Here is a 22,431-nt window from a genome sequence, read left to right as displayed (position 1 = left end):
GTGTTGTTAATTAAGCAATTCACATCCCATCATGCTTAGGGTCATGTTTAAAATTCTGGGCAGGCCATTATTTTGGCTACCATGACTATGCCCCCATAGATTAACAATGCCCCATCCACAGGGCATGAGTGGTCACTGAATGGTTTGATGAGCATGACAATTATGTAAACCATATGCCATGGCCATCTCAATCACCAGATCACAACCCAATTAAACATTGGACATTTTGTAGCGGCGCCGGAGACAGCAGTTAACAAAACACCAAATGATGGAATTTCCCATAGAAGAATGTTGTCACATCCCTCCAATAGAGTTCCAGACACTTGAGGAACCTATGCCAAGGTGCATTGAAGCTGTTCTGGTTTGTGGTGGCCCAACACCCTATTAATACACTTTATGTTGGTGTTTCCTTGATTTTAGGACTGTGAGGAGGATGGCTATGGTATGGTATAGGGCCTTTGGTATTGGGGTGCTGTAGGATGGGCTCCTGGCTGGTGTTTGGCTAGTGACACACAATCTCTCCGTGGAAGCACAGGCAGGTGTTCTGAGTGTGCAAATGACGACCACCTTTACCCTGGTAATGGTCACATCTGGCCACCTGACAAAACTGATCTCCAAACCCATTTACTCTGAATCTACCCTTGCCTCGCCTCACTCCCATACTCTCCCAGGATGCTTGCTGTGCTAAGCAGTTTACCATATTGACTGCACAATGACCCTGGCCATATATTTACTAGTCACAGGGGAGCCCAGCCTCTGTCCGGGTCTAAAATGCATTTAAGAACTTCTCAAGAATAGTCACTGTTCTATAGACTCAGAGGAGGCATATAATGATTAATATCACTCACTACACTCCTATTCAGACATACAACTAGAGGACTCCTTGTACAGTTAGGCTAGTAAGCAGAGGGTCATTTCTCCCTGTAGAGTGAAGTCAAAGTATACCTACACAAAAGCAATGTCATCCTAAACAATAGGCAAAGCCTTTTGACAAACACAAAAAGGCAGGCATGTTGTGTCTGAACAGAATGGGTCTTTATTTATTCAGGAAATGAAAGAAAACAGATTGTAATCAACACCCCATTTAAATACAAAACAAAAATAAAAATCGACATGATATTAATTTTGCATATCAAAGAACCATTGAGTAATAATTACAATCCGAACACCTCATAAACCACTTTTGTGAATTCATAGAAATGAGTTACTTTAACAATATTACAAAGATTTAGCTTAAAAATAATTCAAATTAAAATAATATCTTAGCAATTGGCATCTTAAAATTATATATATTTCCACATAAAAATACAAAATAATATCAATGACATATAATATGAAAAATTATTCCAAGTATTCTGCTTCTATTAAATAAAATAAAAAACGGAATAAAATTAAATATAAATATGCATGAAAACTTCTCTCCTTTTGGTAGCAAAACACTATCCAAAATAACTACAATCATTTACATCAGTACAAAGATATCTGGATTGAAAAATAGTTGCAATGAAAAAAAGGGGTTTCTTTTCTGACAGTAAAAAATGACACTGTGGATCAGAAATCTGCAAAATATGCAATGAAAAAAATAAATCTGCATTAAAAAGGTTTACACTGTAATTTTTACTTTTTATACAAACATTAGAAACAGTATTGCACATCACAACACATATTCGAGGTTAATCAGCCTTTCAAAATGTGTTATATTCAAGTTTCAGAGCATCTATGAGGAGAGGCACCGCAGGCCTCGATGCAACAGGGGGAGAATCTCAAGTGTCTTCCATGAATATAATAGAACCCTCAATGTTTCCTTCCTTCAAATAAAAGGTGTAAATGTGTACTTGTATATTAACCATATTGATATATTAAAACAGTCATATATTGATACATCAATTACATAATTATTTGTTCAAATCTTTTGTTTATTTTTGTCTTTCAACAGAGCCAGACATAATTAGAATATTAGGGGCACTAAAATGTGTGTAATACTACTACTACTACTACTACTACTAATAATAATAATAACCTATTGAAATAGAAAAATACAATCAAAATCAAATAGTTATTTGTCTACAAAAATAGTGAAATAAATATGATTCTTACAAAAAAAAAGACACACACATACAAAGTAACAGTGTTCAACTTAGAAAATAGGACCCATTACTCAACAAACAGCACAAGGAGTCGTGTTACATGTCAATGGTGACAAAGTACAAGAGAGCTCTGTTCTGTTTTGAGCACAACACCAACCACACCACGAGAGCCGAGGCCACCGGGACAAAGAACAAACAGGGTGGGGGCTTAATAACGATCCTTCATTTGCTTTGAATGGTTGCTCATCGTTTTTTGGCCACCATTTTCTCTAGAGCCAATCATCATAGCACAGTACCCTGTGGCACTTCTTCCTTCTTTCAGTTGACGGAGAGACTGACAGACAACAGGACCCCCTACGAATACATTAGAACATTAGAATACTGCTTCATTCACATAGAAAAACCTAAGACCAATGCCTCCTCACACAATTTCTTAAATAAGTCATTATGAAAAAATAAAATAATCTGGTAGAATTAGAAATCGGTAGAAGTTCGGTAGAACTGAATCTTTTAAGAGTGATTAAATTGAGCAAAATAGGTTGTTGCCCAAACCATGTCTGCATTGAATCAGCTGACTAACTGGTAGGGTGAAAACGAGTCAAGAATCAAATAATCAGAGGGAAAATATAGAAAAGGTAGTGCATAATATATTATCAAAAGTGATTAGAGAGGCAGGGGACAGAGAGGGGGTCCCAACTCACAAGTTAAAGACATAAACAAATAAACGATCTAATACGTGAATAAATTAACATAAACAATCTTATATCCATGAAGTAGTAGTAGTGACAGTACACACTTGACCCCTGAACCACGTCTAAACCGCATACCAAGGACTGACTCCACACCAGGAAACACAATGACACAAGGATAACAGGGATATTATACTGTAGAGATACAGACATGTACAGTACCAAACAGCTGGCTAGTGCACCAGCAGGTCATTGCTCACAGAGAGACAGGGTCACAGTTAGATAAACAAAGAACACAGTTATTCATATTCTGCAGGCCAATTTTTTTTATGATAATTATTTCCCCATCACTGAAAATATATGAGGGAGTGTGTCTTTGTCATCTTGCATTAGCAGGACATAAAACTGGATCACTTTCTACAGGTCTGGAGTCTAATAACTTGTAACTACAATATGTATGGGAGCCTGGTTGTTTTGGAGAACAGTGTATCAAACTGAGTAGCCTGATAACACAACTCAGGAACAGATGTTGGACAGACGCTTTCTTACGGATCCTTCTTCTTACGGATCCTTCTCCTGTTCAACATTTGAACAGTGGTTTAAATTGGCCAACTAGCCTAACACATGGCATAAACACACATCTCCCAGTCTTATGCCTGTAGAAATCAGATCCAGCCTGGCTTCTGTGTATGCTTTCGGTCTGCAAAGGGTTATGCTACATTAGAGTAACCTCTGGAACTATACAAAGGTGAGGAGGATAGGAAGGGTGAAGGTAAAATGTTGTGATGTTCTCATTCTCCTCTAGTTTACCTACATTGTTACTAAACTAAAACCTCATTCCACACACCAACAAGATCCCCACAGACAGCACAGACACGACACAGACACTAACCACTGACTGAACGCCACTCAACAGGGTTCATTACTCCATACAAACCACCACATCACAAAATGGTGGCATCCACTAGTTTAGAACCAATATCGCTTTTCTTGTATAGTAAGTATGTAAATGGTTCAAACAGATCAACATCAATGCATGCAAGAGTTTTGAATGTTAAGTTGTTTTCATGTATTTTCCTTTATCTTCATTTTTATATATATATTTTCTTACACCTAGGCTTCTGACGTTTTTGTTGTTGTTGCTATTCAAAGTAGGATTTGAGTGTTTTCTGTTATATAGTTTCTGTGGTTTGTTTTTTATCCTACATGTATTGGTTAAGTCTATCTTGCATGCAAAGGGTGTATAGACACAAACATGCACATAAATTTTCACATTCTATTCTTCCATGGCAAAGGTGGCCATGAGTGTGTGAGTGCGGACTGCATTTCATTTTTCAAGATTCCGGTTTATAGCTGGCGTTAATATATACCACCTATACATCTATTCATATATTATATATAGCAGCAAAGCTTCTAATATAGCTTGTGATTAAAAAGGTTAAATAGAATTAATAAAACCAGATTCATATTTTGAGGTAATATTTTTTCAGGTCAAAATGAGAGCAAAAATAACCTCCAAATTTGTGTAAATGGCTTCCCTGATGGGGAAAAAAGAACAAATTATTATCAACAATAAAAAATAAGAGTTTGTTTTGTGGCAGAAATGTATCACTTTTATGCTTACTATCGTTTTGTTACCTTTGGTAAATGACCTGGGGCAGGCGTTCAGATTATAGAATCAAGGTTTTCCCAGAAACAAGGGTACGCTACACCCACTAGGGGGTGGCTAGCAGCAGACAGACAGACAGATGGGCTGCTCCCATGCAAAAACATTCTCATATCTACGTTAAATCTCACATATAAAAATAATTTGAAAAACCTACAAAAAATCAATCTCTTTTTAAATCTCCTCTTAAAAAACATTAAAGTACCACAAAAAAGTTGTCAGAGCCTGAGATGTGAGGGGGGTTTTGGTGAAAAACTGAGGCTTGTAGTGTTTGGCTGCTACAAAATATATATATACTGTATACTGTTATGTACTCTATACTGATAGCTTAGGGTAAGAGGCAGAGCGATGCACTTTTTCCTGCCTGGCGATGTCTCTCTTCCTTGACCGTTCCTTCTGACTGTGTCGCCATGGTGACGTGTGGTCGCGTTCCTCTTCAGTTCCAGCGGAAGTGGATTTGCCTTGGGCGGTCAGCCCCCTCTTTGACCAGCGGCTTGTGGAATTCTCGGCCGGCGCGGGAGTGGATGTTAGCCCAGCAGAACTCACAGTAGTACTGCAGGCAGGTCACGTTGGCGCAGAAGAAAGGGGCAAACTTCCCACCGCAACGCGCACCCTGACACTCATCACACAGCTGGTCGTCCAGAACATAGGGCTTTACCTCCACCTGTAAGGGTACAGGGACATGGAGGGGATGAGAAGAGGAATACACAGAGATAACACAGGTACTGAGAGAGCAAGGGTGCATAATATACCTAAAAACAGTAGGTATGGATACATTGCATGTAATGTAAAAGCACTGAGAACAGGTAGAATACTGAGATACATGATGAGAGATGAAAAGGTTCCTTTAAAATGATAGAGTAGCCTGTTTGAAGCTGTGTGAGATTCAAAGACAATGGAGTCAGGCAGCGCTGTGAGAGGAGAGAGAGGAGAGAGAGAGAGAGAGAGAGAGAGAGAGAGAGAGAGGGGGGAGAGAGGGGGGAGAGAGAGGAGAGAGAAAGAGAGAGATAGGAGAGAGAGGAGAGAGAAAGAGAGAGAGAGAGAGAGAGAGAGAGAGAGAGAGAGAGGAGAGCGAGAGAGAGAGAGAGAAAAAGAAAGAGGAGACTGGAAATGGAACTAATTCAATCAGCACTAATAAGCTTTCTCCTCTCCATAGCAACCACCGTCAGACTATCTGCGTGTGATGCTATTGGAACACACACTGTTTTTCTTTGAACCACAAATCCTCACGAGGACTGACTCTCTCACACACTCACTCTCTCATTCTCTCTCTGCATCCCTAGGAAATCAGGAGGAGAATGTCTCCAGCAGGATTGTGTGGTTAATTAGATGGGAAGTGGAGGGAGGGAGGACTGTACCCGCTTGTCAATGTCTCCATGTTGCAGCTGGACAAATCTGGCGCTGATGGCAGCGATGTAACTCTGCTGATTGGAGAATGCGACGCGCCCCGCACCTTTGGGGTACTTGAGCTCTGGATCGGTGTCGATGCCAGCATAGCAGACCCCCCCATAGAGACGGTCCATAATCATGGCCAACTCCACTGGAGAGAGATGAGAAAGAGACGGAACAGGAGAGGAAACAAAAGAGTAAAGAATGTGGGGAGGAGATGGAGAAGTGACACATGGGTAGGTGAGATGGTTAAGGGGTGAGAGAGAGAAAGTGGAGGAGGGGGTTGTCAGATTGTCATTACATAGGGAAAACATTGGCAGCTCTCAGGTGCTCCTTATTACTCAAAACACAACATCTGTTTATCTACGTATTTTAACATCTACCATCACCAACACAAACATCCCAGTCCAATTACAGAGTAGATCAACTAGAGGCCCAGCTGAGATGTCATGTGGATCTGATAGAGAGAGATGAGGGAAGTGTTTACCTGCTCTGAGAGGGCGGGGGACCCCTCCTACGAAGATGGTCTTGCGAGGATCCAGGGGCTGAGAGCCGTCCATCACAAAGTCACTGTCACTCAGGTTCCACGGACGAATCTGGACCTGGAGACACACACACATCACACATATCCCATACATTGAATAATCGCAAGATGGAATTACACTGCGTAGGTGTTGCTAGTCTCACAGATGTCCTTGCTGGTGGGAATGGCCCTACTGGGTTTGTGTTGGACTCACAGGCTTGTCTTTGATGGTGGGGCTGGAGACACACAGGTAGAGCTTGCCGTCCTCCTCCATGCAGGCCTCGATCAGAGCCTGCACTGAGCTCTCCTCCTGGAACAGCAGGAAGGCGTAACCTAGGTAACACACACAACACACTCTCAGGAACAGGACAGCATATACAATAGTGTGGGGTAATACTGCTACAAATACACTGAATTATTTCAGTTTGAAAAAGTACTATATGCAGACTATGTAGGTTAGTCATCTGGGAAAGAGGACGTTGGTCAACCTAGCTGTACTGTCTCTTCCAGGAGTCTCAAGGCCATCATTGATTGCTACCAGCCATATTTATACAGTATAAGGTGCTAAAACATACCTTTATGACATACCTTTATGTCAATTTCAGTTAAAGAAAGTCTGAGGTGAGCTTTACCTTTGGGGGGGAAGTAGGATTTGCTCTCAGCCTTGTGTGGCCAGTCCACCACCAGGTGGCCAAAGCGACAGAAACTGTTGGTGATCTCATCTGACCAGAGATAGAAAGAAGAGGTGAGAGGAAGCCCGATGTGTGAGGAGTAACGGGAGAAGGTAAAACAACCTTTCATAACAGCATATCAACTGATTCACTGAACTAACAACACTGTGTTATGCTGTGTTATGCTCTTCCTCCTCTCACCTTCATCTATGTCAGGGGGCAGGCCGCCCACAAACACTTTGCGTGAGAAACGCTCGATGCGCTCCCCGTTCTGGTGGGGGTAACAGTTAGGGCCAAGCCCTGGGATGCCCTGGTTACCGTGCCCATCATCAAGGAGGCTGTCTTCAATGGGGAACAGGGAGGAGCGGCCTGGAGAAGAGGGGGTCACAGGTCAGCGGTCAGAACACCTGCAGACATGGACAATGACATCCACATAGATACACACATGCATACAATACATACAGTCACATCACAAGCAGATGCACATACTTCTGCTTTGCCAACAACAGAAGCAACCAACCTGCTATAGCTCTGTTAACACCCACTGACAGTTCCTAGATTGAACACATTCATGGAGCCCAACGTCTTAATGTTATATAGAGATAGTATTATTATAATGAGTCATGATAAATGAGCGGGGTCCATAACAACATGTGTAATTGGCTGTTTACATCTGTCACCAGGCTTTGTGCTGAGTAGCTACAAGATAAAGTACAAGCATAAAGTGATAGAGGATTATGTCCAATGTAGTATTTATACTGTAAATGTGCTGTAAAACCAAGACACGCAACCGTGAATACTCCAGCCAGAGCTCTGTGACTGACTGACAGACAGTAGACAGAGAGGACAAGCTTGAGGTCTGGTAAGGAAGCTGTGGATTCACGTTGTTACCATGGGGCAAAGCAGTAGTAGTAGTCAGAGCAATGGACTGAGGTAAACTAGTGGTAACCAAGCCTGAAACCAATGGTTTCCTATGGCAATGTCTGGATGTAAACGTGTTGTGCAGTATTCATATACGTCTGCAATTATATACTGTAGTGACCTTAACCCAACACCTAGCGACCTTGTCTAGAGATTAGGGTCTCTTGGAGTAAAGACTAAGATGTTGGGGCGAGAGTCACTTGGACCTGGGTTAAAATCTACCCCCCAAATTCACTGCAATTACATTCAAAAATGAGCAACTGCTGGTAAAAATGCTTGGGATGTCATAGTAAATGATTCAGATTGACTGTCAGTGGTGATCATGTTGACACTATAAACCCTGAATTGTTTGTATCCAGACACTGTTTTGGCAGCTGCAGTTCAGTAGCGTTAAAGCATGCTGTGTGGTGGATGAACACGCAACACACATGACATGACACAGACTGCACGTCACATGAAGGCGGCTTTACCTCGACGTCTCCCATAGCTCCTTGCTGCATGGAAACAAAGTAAAGAGTGGTTTTATGCCCTGCAGACATTCCTCGCAAGGTAAAGTATCCCCAGACCTGGTACTACTGACACTACAGATACTATGACCTCTAGTACCATTATTTACCCCTACCCCATTCAGCCCCTCATCATCTAACTGCACGGTTGGAGTGTCATGAAACCTTATTATCGTCACAGGATTGACATCATGTTGAATAGTTAGGTATATGACAATGTGTCAAGCAGGAATGTAGGCTATATTGTAAACTGGACTAGGCTGACTACGTATGAGGAGCAGCCTAATGGAAACGACACCAGTCTTCTCCTGACATCTAGTCATGTGACCTAGCCTACATAAATAAGCTAAGTGACCTAGCTACTACACCACCTGCGGATGGTCATGTGACTTATACAACTAGGCATTCCACCTCGTCATGTGAGCCACACTACTAAACATTCCTCTTCAACATCTCAAGCCCCAGTAGGATTACAACAACAATGCATATCCTTCAACAGGAGACATGTTTACTACACTATTACAACACACAGCACAGCCTAGGAGAACCAACACTACTCATTTAACAAAAGCCATCCAGCACAGTCCACTATAGAGAAGGATATATCCCAACACAAATGAAGCTCAGAAAAGCGTGACAGGAAGGACAATCCCATACTAGCTTGCTTCTCGATCTAGCCTGGTTGAGTCTCCCCAACGAGTCCTGATATGGAAACATGAACACTGGGCCATTTCTAAAATAGTCTGGTGATAGTGATGGAAGAAGACACACAAGCTGGTGTTGGCCAGGAGAGATAATTACCATTGAGCATGAGCAGGCCGTCAGCCCCGGGATGAGGGCAACCCACACGACCTGACATGACAGAGACACACACACACACACACACACACACACACACACACACACACACACACACACACACACACACACACACACACACACACACACACACACACACACACACACACACACACACACACACACAGGGATGAGACTCTCAGCAGATGGAGAGGACAGGTTGAGGACATCAAGGGCACGGCCATGTACTGTATAAGGAACAGAAGCACCACTGTCACATGACAGCCTACTGAGCTGTAGTGTCGGAACAGAACACTGAACAAAACCCTCTTTTCCACGGAGACAGCTTGAGCTGACAAAATACAACAACAACAAAACAACACCCTGAATAGATTTGGGTTAACCCTAATGAACTATCAGAAGCACATGTCAGCTATTTATGTTATCTCTACATTCAATGGGAAGAATTGCAGATGTGTGAACAGAGAAAGAAGAGATGCTGGCAAATGATCTGATCTCCAGTTAAAAGATCAGCAACCCTATTTCCACTGCAATGTAAGCATGGTACATCTCCTATGCCCAGTTAGCTGAGCTCCTTTCTAAAGTCCTCTGAGGTTAGTCCTTGTCTTCTGCTTCTGTACTAGCAGTCTGGGCTATAAATGGCAGAGCCCACTCTCCCCTCCTCTCCACCCTCTTCTCACCCTCTCCTTCTCACCCTCCACCCTCCTCTGGCTGTCACACAGCGTGTGAAAGTGTGTCTAAATTTAGTCCCGCTCTGGTTCTGTGCTGTGAATAATGGCCTATGCCCTCACCATCGGCTCCAGAGTCACAGTCAGGACCGGAGGACTATAGGACAACACCACACCCACTAATACTTATGGAGGCCCATGTTGAGCCAACTTCAACATTTAGACTAGTTTATGAACAATAATAATAATGAAGGTTGGGGAGTAACTGATTACATGTTATCTGATTACAAAAAACTGTAACATTAATCAGTTAAATTACTATGAAAAAATTTGTAATCAGATTACAGAAAACTAGATGATTACTTCTTGGATTAAACTTAAATTCAGAAACGATGCTTGCGTAAAAAAAACACATTATGACATCTTTCTGTTTTCCCAATTATATTCAATGGGGCGACAGGTAGCCTAGTGGTTAGAGCGTTGGACTAGTAACTAAAAGGTTGCAATGTAAAAAAATCGTTCTGCACCTGAAAACACTGTTCCTAGGCCGTCAATGAAAATAAGAATTTGTTCTTAACTGACTTGCCTAGTTAAAAATTCAGCATTAAATAAAGGCGCAAGTTTAAAGTTTTTCCACCTGAGCGACTCTGACCACAATCCAGAGAACACTATGATGACACGCCAAATGCATTTGATGGATCCTTTTTGTCTTCTTCTAATGCCTGTTAAGGGGAAAGTAATCCAAAAGTAACTGATAGTAACCAGATTACGTTACTAAATTTGGGTCATCCAAAAGTTACGTTACTGATTACAAGTAGCTAGTCACTGTAATGGATTACATTTAGAGGGGTAGTATACTGTGCAAAATACAATGTGAGGGAATGTGTTGTTTACTATAAATGTCAATCTAAACTTTTTGGTCCCTGTCCATGGTTTGGGGGAGTAAGTATGTTGACGCCAGTGGTCATAACTATGTGTGAAGCTAGCTAGCTAGAAGTCATTTTTAAACTGACTACAATGCACCTGCTTGGAGTATTTTCTAAAGGTCCAGTAGCTGAGCTGAGCTGAGAGGAGAGGCCTGCCATGCAACTGTGTGTCAGCCCTGTCTCTGTCACTCTACTCCTGGGCCAGCCCTATCTCTGTCACTCTACTCCTGGGCCAGCCCTATCTCTGTCACTCTACTCCTGGGCCAGCCCTGTCTCTGTCACTCTACTCCTGGGCCAGCCCTGTCTCTGTCACTCTACTCATTGGCCAGCCTTGTCTCTGTCACTCTACTCCTGGGCCAGCCCTGTCTCTGTCACTCTACTCCTGGGCCAGCCCTGTCTCTGTCACTCTACTCCTGGGCCAGCCTTGTCTCTGTCACTCTACTCCTGGGCCAGCCTTGTCTCTGTCACTCTACTCCTGGGCCAGCCTTGTCTCTGCCACTCTACTCCTGGGCCAGCCCTGTCTCTGTCACTCTACTCCTGGGCCAGCCTTGTCTCTGCCACTCTACTCCTGGGCCAGCCCTGTCTCTGTCACTCTACTCCTGGGCCAGCCCTGTCTCTGTCACTCTACTCCTGGGCCAGCCTTGTCTCTGTCACTCTACTCCTGGGCCAGCCCTGTCTCTGTCACTCTACTCCTGGGCCAGCCTTGTCTCTGCCACTCTACTCCTGGGCCAGCCCTGTCTCTGTCACTCTACTCCTGGGACAGCCTTGTCTCTGTCACTCTACTCCTGGGCCAGCCCTGTCTCTGTCACTCTACTCCTGGGCCAGCCCTGTCTCTGTCACCGTCCTCCCTGTCCCTGTGAGCAGTGTTCCTATCCTATCAGGACAGAGAGTGCTGCAGTGCTGCCTGACTCCTGTCTGTCCGTGTGCCCCAGGTTAGGTTAAGCAGTAGCAGTAGCAGCAGGATCAGGGCTGTAAGGTCATTTAAAGGCACAGCCGGTTGTGGAAGAAAAAAAACATGCCTCTAGGAGGGAGCAGGAAGCCTGTCAGTGCCTTGGAAAAGGGTGTACTTCACCTCATATGCATTCCCTCTAACCACTGTTCTCCCTAACCACAATCACAATGACTTTCCCCATTATACAGTGAGTCAGTAACTAAGTAAGTATGATAATTAAAGACAGTGAGAGGGAGTAAGTAAGTAGTCTCACCCTTCATTGGATCTTGCTCCGCCCGCATGATGTCAATCAGAGAGCTTTCCAGGGAGTGCATGTTCAGGCTGTCGTACATTCTAGAGCGTTCCTAAAACACACACATACAACAAGCGGAAGGAACCTGCAGTGTTCTGGCACATAAGTATGGGTAATAAAGCCTGTGGGTAACAAAGGTATGGGTAATAAAGTCTGTGGGTAACATAGGTATGGGTAATAAAGTCTGTGGGTAACATAGGTGTGGGTAATAAAGCCTGTGGGTAACATAGGTATGGGTAATAAAGTCTGTGGGTAACATAGGTATGGGTAATAAAGCCTGTGGGTAACATAGGTATGGGTAATAAAGTGTGTGGGTAACAAAGGTATTGGTAATAAAGTCTGTGGGTAACATAGGTATGGGTAATAAAGCCTGTGGGTAAAATAGGTATGGGTAATTAAGCCTGTGGGTAACATAGGTATGGGTAATAAAGTCTGTGGGTAACATAGGTATGGGTAATAAAGTCTGTGGGTAACATAGGTATGGGTAATAAAGCCTGTGGGTAACATAGGTATGGGTAATAAAGTGTGTGGGTAACATAGGTATGGGTAATAAAGTCTGTGGGTAACATAGGTATGGGTAATAAAGTCTGTGGGTAACATAGGTATGGGTAACATAGGTATGGGTAATAAAGTCTGTGGGTAACATAGGTATGGGTAATAAAGTGTGTGGGTAACATAGGTATGGGTAATAAAGTCTGTGGGTAACATAGGTATGGGTAATAAAGCCTGTGGGTAACATAGGTATGGGTAATAAAGTGTGTGGGTAACATAGGTATGGGTAATAAAGTCTGTGGGTAACGGTAACATAGGTATGGGTAATAAAGTCTGTGGGTAACATAGGTATGGGTAACATAGGTATGGGTAATAAAGTCTGTGGGTAACATAGGTATGGGTAATAAAGTATGTGGGTAACATAGGTATGGGTAATAAAGTCTGTGGGTAACATAGGTATGGGTAATAAAGTCTGCGGGTATGTGGCTTAATATTTCAGAGTGTGTTAACAGCACATACATGGATTCAAATTCTTTCCGTATTTATTCACTTCAGGGGTACTAAGGTATGCTAGTGAGCAGAGTGGACCCAATGATGGATTCAACAGGAACTCTGGAGCACGTCCCAGAGACAGACAGACAGACAGAGAGCAGAAACCAAATCCAGGAATGGCATTTACCCAGTGCCCACTGGGATGAGAGGGAGGTTATGAGCTCATCAGAGGGGCTATAAGACAACCATGCACGGTGAATCTAAACCCGAGGCCTGTCAACCTTTATAACATACCACAGATGGCAGAACCTTTAAAGAAAATGGTGTACTTTACTGTGTATTTACATGACAAGGGCCCTCTCATGGTTGAGAACATGAGGGAAGATACAATCTCATATGAGCACCTCAAACACCTCCAACTTAATGTTTACTCCCTTACCTAATTAGACAATAATGGCATTTTGTAGGTGCCTAAGATAAGTTGCTAGAGGTATGGTCCTCATACTAGCCTGACCACCACTTGAAAGTACTCCACACACTACTGGTCCTGACAAGAGGTCAGGGATGACCAATGGCATGGCCAATTAATTAGGGCCGATTTGAAGTTTTCATAACAATCGGTAATCTGCATTTTTGGATGCTGATTATGGCCAATTACATTGCAATCCACAAGGAAACTGCGTGGCAGGCTGACCACCTGTTATGCTGGTATCGGCTTTTTTTGGTCCTCCAATAATCGGTATCGGCGTTGAAAAATCATAATCGGTCGACCTCTAGTCCTGACACAGGATTAAAAACACTTAACTATAAAAATTATACTGTCCAGTGGTCAATCTGTGTGTGATTTGTAGCCCAATGTTAGGCTAACATTTCCTGGCTGACTCTACGGCATCAGTCAGGGACCCTGGCATTAGGACTAGATTCAGCCACGGGCCGATTTTTGTCGGAGTGGATGGTCGGGGGACCAGAACATTATAATAATAATTTGAACACTGCAAATTGACCATAACTATGCCCAAAAAGAGATTGGATTTGAAACTAACAACCATTTCATACCTTGCTTACATTGAGACACAATCAAATGTCTTTTTTTTTATTTGTGGCAATACTTGGTGAACAGATTTGTAAAATGAAACTCATATTTGATTTGAGTCTTTTTTGTACACCATTTTTTGGTAGGCTGGTTTTGGTTCACGGGCTGCCTGTTGCCGACTCCTGCTATAGTCTGTCTTCAGGTAGACATTATGGTTTAGGTGATGCTGTATCCACTGTATAAACTGAGGAGTGTTGCCACACAGTCACCCAATGAGAATGTAGTATAGATCTATGTAGGAGACTAATCCACTAGCTAGATGAACGTGTATTATAATTGCCTTTATATGATGTGATATTTCCTAGCTACCTGCTACCGAGTGGCTATAGTGGCTAACGCCCCTGCCCCGAAGCTAGCACCAGTTAGCCACGAGCCAGGCGCATCTCCGGGCTAGCAAACAAAATTACTACAACTACAATACCTCTTTCGACATCTGGCCTGGACCCTTTGTGGACACGGCGCCCCGCCGCGCCCCGCCGACGTAACTCCATCCTCTGTGCCCTCAATCGGCCTTTGCTGGACGTCGGCGCAGATGCTTCTACTTACCCAGGTCTGCTAACTTTAAACGCGGTGTCTCCCGCGTGCTAGCATAGTAACGACTACCTCGGCTTCCCTGTTCCATCTATTGCTGTTCACTGGACCCTATGATCACTTGGCTACATAGTTGATGCCTGCTGAACTGTCCATTAATCACAGTACTCCATCTTGTTTATTTTTTGTTAATCTGTTGGCCCCAGTCTCAAACTCAGGCCCTGTGTGTAGTTAACCGAACCTCTCTGCCCATTCATAGCCATTTTACCTGTTGCTGTTGTCTTAGCTGATTAGCTGTTGTTGTCTTACCCGTTGTTGTCTTAGCTAGCTCTCCCAATCAACACCTGTGATTGTTTTATGCTTTGCTTTATGTCTCTCTCAAATGTCAATATGCCTTGTACACTGTTGTTTAGGATAGTTATCATTGTTTTAGTTTACTGCGGAGCCCCTAGTCCCACTCAACATGCCTCAGATGCCTCCTTTGTCCAACCTCCCACACATGCGATGACCTCACCCAGCACAACTAACGCATTCAGAGATGCAACCTCTCTTATCATCCCTCGGTGCCTAGGTTTACCTCCACTGTACCAACACCCCACCATACCCCTGTCTGCACATTATGCCCTGAATCTATTCTACCACGCCCAGAAATCTGCTCCTTTTATTCTCTGTCCCCAACGCACTAGACGACCAGTCTTGATAGCCTTTAGCCGTACCCTCATCTTACTCCTCCTCTGTTCCTCGGGTGATGTGGAGTTTAACCCAGGCCCTGCGTGTCCCCAGGCACTTTCATTTGTTGACTTCTGTAACTGAAAAAGCCTTGGTTTCATGCATGTTAACATCAGAAGCCTCCTCCCTAAGTTTGTTTTACTCACTGCTTTAGCACACTCTGCCAACCCTGATGTCCTTTCCGTGTCTGAATCCTGGCTTAGCAAGGCCACCAAAAATGTGGAGATTTCCATACCCAACTACAACATTTTCCGTCAAGATAGAACTGCCAAAGGGGGAGGAGTTGCAATCTACTCCAGAGATAGCCTGAAAAGTTCTGTCATACTTTCCAGGTAAACAGTTCGAGCTTCTAATTTTAAAAATGAATCTCTCCAGAAATAAGTCTCTCACTGTTGCTGCCTGTTATAGACCCCCATCAGCTCCCAGCTGTGCCCTGGACACCATATGTGAATTGATTGCCCCCCATCTATCTTCACAGTTCATTCTGTTAGGTGACCTAAACTGGGATATGCTTAACATCCCAGCAGTCCTACAATCCAAGCTAGATGCCCTCAATCTCACACAAATGATCAAGGAACCCACCAGGTACAACCCTAAATCCATAAACATGGGCACCCTCGTAGATATTATCCTGACCAACTTGCCCTTCAAATACACCTCTGCTGTTTTCAATCAGGATCTCAGCAATCCCTGCCTCATTGCCTGCATCCGTTATGGGTCTGCGGTCAAACGACCACCCCTCATCACTGTCAAACGCTCCCTAAAACACTTCTGCGAGCAGGCCTTTCTAATCAACCTGGCCCGGGCATCCTGGAAGGATATTGACCTCATCCCGTAGGTCGAGGATGCCTGGGCGTTCTTTAAAATTAATTTCCTCACCATCTTAAATAAGCATGCCCCTTTCAAATAATGTAGAACTAAGAACAGATATAGGCCTTGGTTCACTCGAGACCTGACTGCCCTTGACCAGCACAAAAACATCCTGTGGCGGACTGCACTAGCATCGAATAGTCCCCGCGATATGCAACTTTTCAGGGAAGTCAGGAACCAATACATGCAGTCAGTCAGGAAAGCAAAGACTAACTTTTCAAACAGAAATTTGCATCCTGTAGCTCTGACTACAAAAAGTTTTGGGACACTGTAAAGTCCATGGAGAATACGAGCACCTCCTCCCAGCTGCCCACTGCACTGAGGCTAGGTAACACTGTCACCATCAATACATCCACGATAATCAAGGAATATCAATAAGCATTTCTCTACGGCTGGCCATGCTTTCCTCCTGGCTACCCCAACCCTGACCAACAGCTCCGCACCCCCCACAGCTGCTTGCCCAAGCCTCCCCAGCTTCTCCTTCACCCAAATCCAGATAGGAGATGTTCTGAAAGAGCTACAAAACCTGGACCCGTACAAATCCGCTGGGCTAGACAATCTCTTGGGCTAGACCCTCTCTTTCTAAAATTATCCGTCACCATTGTTGCAACCACTATTACCAGTCTGTTCCACTTCTCTTTCGTATCGTCCGAGATCCCTAAAGATTGGAAAGCTGCCACGGTCATCCCCCTCTTCAAAGGGGAAGACACTCTAGACACAAACTGTTATAGACCTATATCCATCTTGCCCCGCCTTCCTAAAGTATTCGAAAGCCAAGAATAGTAAACAGATCACTGACCATTTCGAATCCCACCGTACCTTCCCCGCTGTGCAATCCGGTTTCCGAACTGGTCACGGGTGCACCTCAGCCATGCTCAAGGACCTAAACGATATCATAACCTCCATCAATAAAAGACAGTACTGTGCAGCCGTCTTCATCGACCTGGACAAGGCTTTCGACTCAGTCAATCACCGTATTCTGGATATGAGATTTTGGAAGGCAAGGGACCCTGGGCACAGGCTGGGGAATATCGCCACACAAGGCAGAGCTGGAGCTGAGCGGCGGTGGTATGAGGAGGCTGCACGGCAGTGCGGCTGAGACGAGAGGCAGCCCCAAAAATGTCTTGGAGGAGGCAGACGGGGAGTGTGACTAAGTCAGGTAGGAGACCTGCGCCAACTCCCCGTGCTTACCGTGGAGAGAGGTGGACCACGCAGGCACCGTGTTATGCCGTGAGGCGCACGGTGTCCCCGGTGCGCAGGCATAGCCCGGTGCGTTACAGTGCAGCTCCTCGTATCGGCCGGGCTAGAGTGGGCATAGAGCCAGGTGCCATGAAGCCGGCTCAGCACATCTGGTCTCCAGTGCGTCTCCTCGGGCCGGGGTACATGGCACCAGCCCTACGCATGGTGTCCCCGGTTCGCCCAGTGCGGTCTTTTCCACCTCGCCGCACTGGCATGGCTACGGGGAGTATCCAACCAGGTAGGGTTGTGCAGGCTCGGTGCTCGACACCTCAAGTGCGCCTCCACGGTCCGGTCTATCCGGTGGCAGCCCCCCGCACCAGGCCGTCTCTCCGTCTCCTCCCTACAGGTGCTCCCGTCTGTCCGGAGCTGCCAGAGTCGCCCTCCTGTCCGGAGCTGCCAGAGTCTCCCGTCTGTCCTGAGCTGCCAGAGTCGCCCGTCTGTCCTGAGCTGCCAGAGCTGCCCGCCAGTCAGTAGCTGCCAGAGCCGCTGGTCAGTCAGGAGCTGCCAGAGCCGCCAGTCAGTCAGGAGCTGCCAGAGCCGCCTGTCAGTCAGGAGCTGCCAGAGCCGTCCGTTACTCTGCCGCTGCCGGAATCGCCCTTCACTCCGGAGCTGCCGGAGTCTCCCGCCTGTCCGGTGCTCCCGGAATCTCCCGTCCGTCCGGTGCTGCCTTAATCTCCCGTCTATTCCGGACCTGTGGCTAGGGTCCCCAGTCCGAGGTCGGCGGTGAGGGTCGCCACTCTAAAGAGGCCACGGAGGCCGTTAAAGAGGCGGAGAAAGACTATGGTGGAGTGGGGTCCACGTCCCGCGCCAGAGCCGCCACCGCGGACAGACACCCACCCAGACCCTCCCCTATAGGTTCAGGTTTTGCGGCCGGAGTCCGCACCTTTGGGGGGGGGGGGGTACTGTCACGTTCTGACCTTAGTTCGTTTGGTATTTATTGTTTTGTTCAGTGTTCTAGTACGTCATTAAAAGCTATTAACACTTACCACGCTGTGCATTGGTCCTCCTTTCTTTCTCCCAACTACGATCGTTACACATCACCGCCCTCTCTTGAGTCTGAGGGCCCGGGGACTCACACTTTACCCGGGGGTGCGGCTTGGCCTGGTGGCGCTGAAATGAACATTCTCGAGGCCATCAAACTACTACGCTCTGAGATAGTTGAAATGAAAAACGGAGGTGGTTGCTACGATTGAGGCCCGATACAGGAGGTTTCTGATACTTTAAAAGCAGATCTAACCATCCTGCGGAACGAGACGGTGCCAGCAATCACATCACTCAAAACAACAACGGCGTCGCACACTACAATGATTGCAGCACTGGAGACCTCCCCTACCAATGTCTCCGACTTAACTATGTCCCTGGAGGCTGACGTGAAACGCCTAGCTGTGGATTTGAAAAAGGTGAAGGAGAGCTGTGTGAGTTTAGAGGGATTCTCTCACTGCAACAACCTCAGACTTGTATCGGTCCCAGAGTCAGCGGAAATGCCTCACGCCACGGATTTCGTTTCTGGGCTGCTGAAGGATGTTCTTGCCTTAGATGAAAAGCCCCTGATTGATCGTGCCCACCAGTCGCTGCGCCCAAAGCCCAGGGAAAGGGAGAGACCCCGTGACATAATTCTTCGAGTGCACTTTTTCCATGAGAAGATGGAGATTCTCAGACGAGCCTGGAATACCACTCTGAACTTTCAAGGGCAGAGCTTCTCCATCTACCAGGACTACTCCCCCACTGTTTCCAGGCAGCGCACAGCTTTCGGACAGGCCAAGCGACTACTTCGGGATCATCCAGGTGTGAAGTATGGACTGCGATTCCCGGCATCTCATGATGGTAAAGACTACACATTTGAGTCTCCGGATGAGGCTATGGTTCACATTCAATGTCACATCAAGAAGTCTTGAACTTGCTCATAGTTCAGCAACTGTTGCTTGCGAACTGTGGATAGTAAGTAACCAACCTGTGGTACAATTATGTTTAATTATGACATGCTAGTCTTGTATAGTTGGGGAGTTGGCGAACCCATTCAGGCTTATTTGATGTGATCTAATGTTTTGATCATCTAGTGTGCTTGCTTGTATTAAGGTTTTACTTAACTCCTGTGTTTCTAGGCTGTCTCACTCACCTATTCAGTTTGTTTACAGAGTATCTCACTGACTCAAAACATTTTTGGTTATTTGTTTACTGCATCCGTTTGCATTGACCCAGAAAACAGTAAATGTTTCCCGAGGCTACACGTTTGTTGGGGTCTTCACTTACATTTTTAAAGCTTTGAGCGTCATTTATGCCCAGCAAACGTTCAAAGTTGCGCAGACGTAGTGTTTTGGTCTTGGTTGTAAGCTGTCTCAGCGTCAACTAGACAACTATTATAATTATTATTATTATTATTTTTGATTGTCTTACTACGATTTCCTTACTTCAAATTAGGTTTTTGGCTGAGAGCCTTTATACATTTTATTTATTTTCTCTCTCAATGCCTGTTATAAGACTGGGAATATACTGTGGGGAGAACAAGTATTTGATATACTGCCGATTTTGCAGGTTTTCCTACTTACAAAGCATGTAGAGGTCTGTAATTTTTTATCATAGGTACACTTCAACTGTGAGAGACGGAATCTAAAACAAAAATCCAGAAAATCACATTGTATGATTTTTAAGTAATTAATTTGCATTTTATTGCATGACATAAGTATTTGATACATCAGAAAAGCAGAACCTAATATTTGGTACAGAAACCTTTGTTTGCAATTACAGAGATCATACGTTTCCTGTAGTTCTTGACCAGGTTTGCACACACTGCAGCAGGGATTTTGGCCCACTCCTCCATACAGACCTTCTCCAGATCCTTCAGGTTTCGGGGCTGTCGCTGGGCAATACGGACTTTCAGCTCCCTCCAAAGATTTTCTATTGGGTTCAGGTCTGGAGACTGGCTAGGCCACTCCAGGACCTTGTGATGCTTCTTACGGAGCCACTCCTTAGTTGCCCTGGCTGTGTGTTTTGGGTCGTTGTCATGCTGGAAGACCCAGCCACGACCCATCTTCAATGCTCTTACTGAGGGAAGGAGGTTGTTGGCCAAGATCTCGCGATACATGGCCCCATCCATACTCCCCTCAATACGGTGCAGTCGTCCTGTCCCCTTTGCAGAAAAGCATCCCTAAAGAATGATGTTTCCACCTCCATGCTTCACGGTTGGGATGGTGTTCTTGGGGTTGTACTCATCCTTCTTCTTCCTCCAAACACGGCAAGTGGAGTTTAGACCAAAAAGCTCTATTTTTGTCTCATCAGACCCCATGACCTTCTCCCATTCCTCCTCTGGATCATCCAGATGGTCATTGGCAAACTTCAGACGGGCCTGGACATGCGCTGGCTTGAGCAGGGGGGGGACCTTGCGTGCGCTGCAGGATTTTAATCCATGACGGCGTAGTGTGTTACTAATGGTTTTCTTTGAGACTGTGGTCCCAGCTCTCTTCAGGTCATTGACCAGGTCCTGCCGTGTAGTTCTGTGCTGATCCCTCAACTTCCTCATGATCATTGATGCCCTACGAGGTGAGATCTTGCATGGAGCCCCAGACCGAGGGTGACTGATCGTCATCTTGAACTTCTTCCATTTTCTAATAATTGCGCCAACAGTTGTTGCCTTCTCACCAAGCTGCTTGCCTATTGTCCTGTAGCCCATCCCAGCCTTGTACAGGTCTACAATTTTATCCCTGATGTCCTTACACAGCTCTCTGGTCTTGGCCATTGTGGAGAGGTTGGAGTCTGTTTGATTGAGTGTGTGGACAGGTGTCTTTTATACAGTTAACGAGTTCAAACAGGTGCAGTTAATACAGGTAATGAGTGGAGAACAGGAGGGCTTCGTAAAGAAAAACTAACAGGTCTTTGAGAGCCGGAATTCTTACTGGTTGGTAGGTGATCAAATACGTATGTCATGTAATAAAATGCTAATTAATTATTTAAAAATCATACAATGTGATTTTCTGGATTTTTGTCTACCTCTACATGCTTTGTAAGTGGGAAAACCTGCTAAATCGGCACTGTATCAAATACTTGTTCTCCCCACTGTAATTATATATATCTACAAGTGGTGCTTTTGTAATTTTGTTTGCACAAGGGATTAACTTTTATTTATTTTTATTAAAAAATAAAAAAAATAAAAAATCTCTGTTTTTGCTGTTTGATCCACTAACAAAACGCGACTTTAAAGAGCGGGACTGTGGGTTTAGGTTTAAGACCGCACTCTCACAGACATACTGTGCGAAGAGAACATGTTCTATTTAGGCTTGTACCTCGTTTGGGGAGGTATTGTCTGGGATGGGGGGGGGGGGGGGGGAATTGTTCAGTTCTAATGTTGTCATTCTGTCTTTTTAGTTATTACTTTATTACTCTGAGACAAGTTATTCTGGGGTTTTTGGGCGCTCATTGCTTTTCCATTCTATGCTCTAATGACAGGGTTCTATAACGGGAATGCCCAGAGGGGCCTAAATAATGCGGTCAAGTACATTTCGTGGAACATCAAAGGGGTTAATAACCTGGTGAAGCATAAGAGGGTGTTGACACACTTAAAGGGTTTGAATGAAAATGTTGCATTTCTACAAGAGACTCACTTGAGGACTGGTGACCATTTTAGGATGCGTAGGGACTGGGTTGGTCAAGTGTTCCACTCTAACTTTCATAGTAAATCAAGAGGTGCTGCCATTTTGGTTGATAAAGCTACTCCCTTTGTAGCTTCTGAGGTTATTGCTGATCCTAAGGGACGATACGTCATAGTAACTGGTAAACTGTTTTCTACCCCTCTTGTTTTGGCTAGTGTTTATGCTCCCAATTGGGATGACAAAGTTTCATTTCTTCCTTTTTGTCTGCTATACCCAATTTAAATTCTCATTTG

At 44.8% G+C, this 22,431-nt stretch overlaps 1 protein-coding gene across 4 annotated transcripts in view; it reads right to left on the bottom strand.

Annotated features, from left to right (window-relative positions):
• Nucleotides 1–1,013: 1,013 nt before the first annotated feature.
• Nucleotides 1,014–22,431, bottom strand: part of LOC110524528 (cytoplasmic polyadenylation element-binding protein 2) — a 27,990-nt gene continuing 6,572 nt past the window's right edge. Inside the window, exons 3-11 of one of the 4 annotated variants that reach the window (XM_036978343.2) lie at nt 12,071–12,161; nt 9,254–9,304; nt 8,417–8,440; nt 7,227–7,394; nt 6,987–7,076; nt 6,569–6,687; nt 6,319–6,433; nt 5,801–5,982; nt 1,014–5,106 (exon numbers count right to left, since the gene is read on the bottom strand). In XM_036978343.2, the coding sequence (XP_036834238.2) occupies nt 4,879–5,106; nt 5,801–5,982; nt 6,319–6,433; nt 6,569–6,687; nt 6,987–7,076; nt 7,227–7,394; nt 8,417–8,440; nt 9,254–9,304; nt 12,071–12,161 (1,068 nt within the window). In that variant the 3' untranslated portion in view covers nt 1,014–4,878. The remainder of the gene's footprint in view (nt 5,107–5,800; nt 5,983–6,318; nt 6,434–6,568; nt 6,688–6,986; nt 7,077–7,226; nt 7,395–8,416; nt 8,441–9,253; nt 9,305–12,070; nt 12,162–22,431) is intronic. The other 3 variants (XM_036978344.2, XM_036978345.2, XM_036978347.2) reach the window with 3 other exon arrangements.

This window comes from Oncorhynchus mykiss, chromosome 5, assembly GCF_057628025.1.
Source record: "Oncorhynchus mykiss isolate SJ-2025 chromosome 5, ASM5762802v1, whole genome shotgun sequence".
Taxonomy (NCBI): Eukaryota; Metazoa; Chordata; class Actinopteri; order Salmoniformes; family Salmonidae; genus Oncorhynchus; species Oncorhynchus mykiss.
Note: the sequence above shows the minus strand (reverse complement) of the source record. Positions and strands in the feature narration are given on the sequence as shown.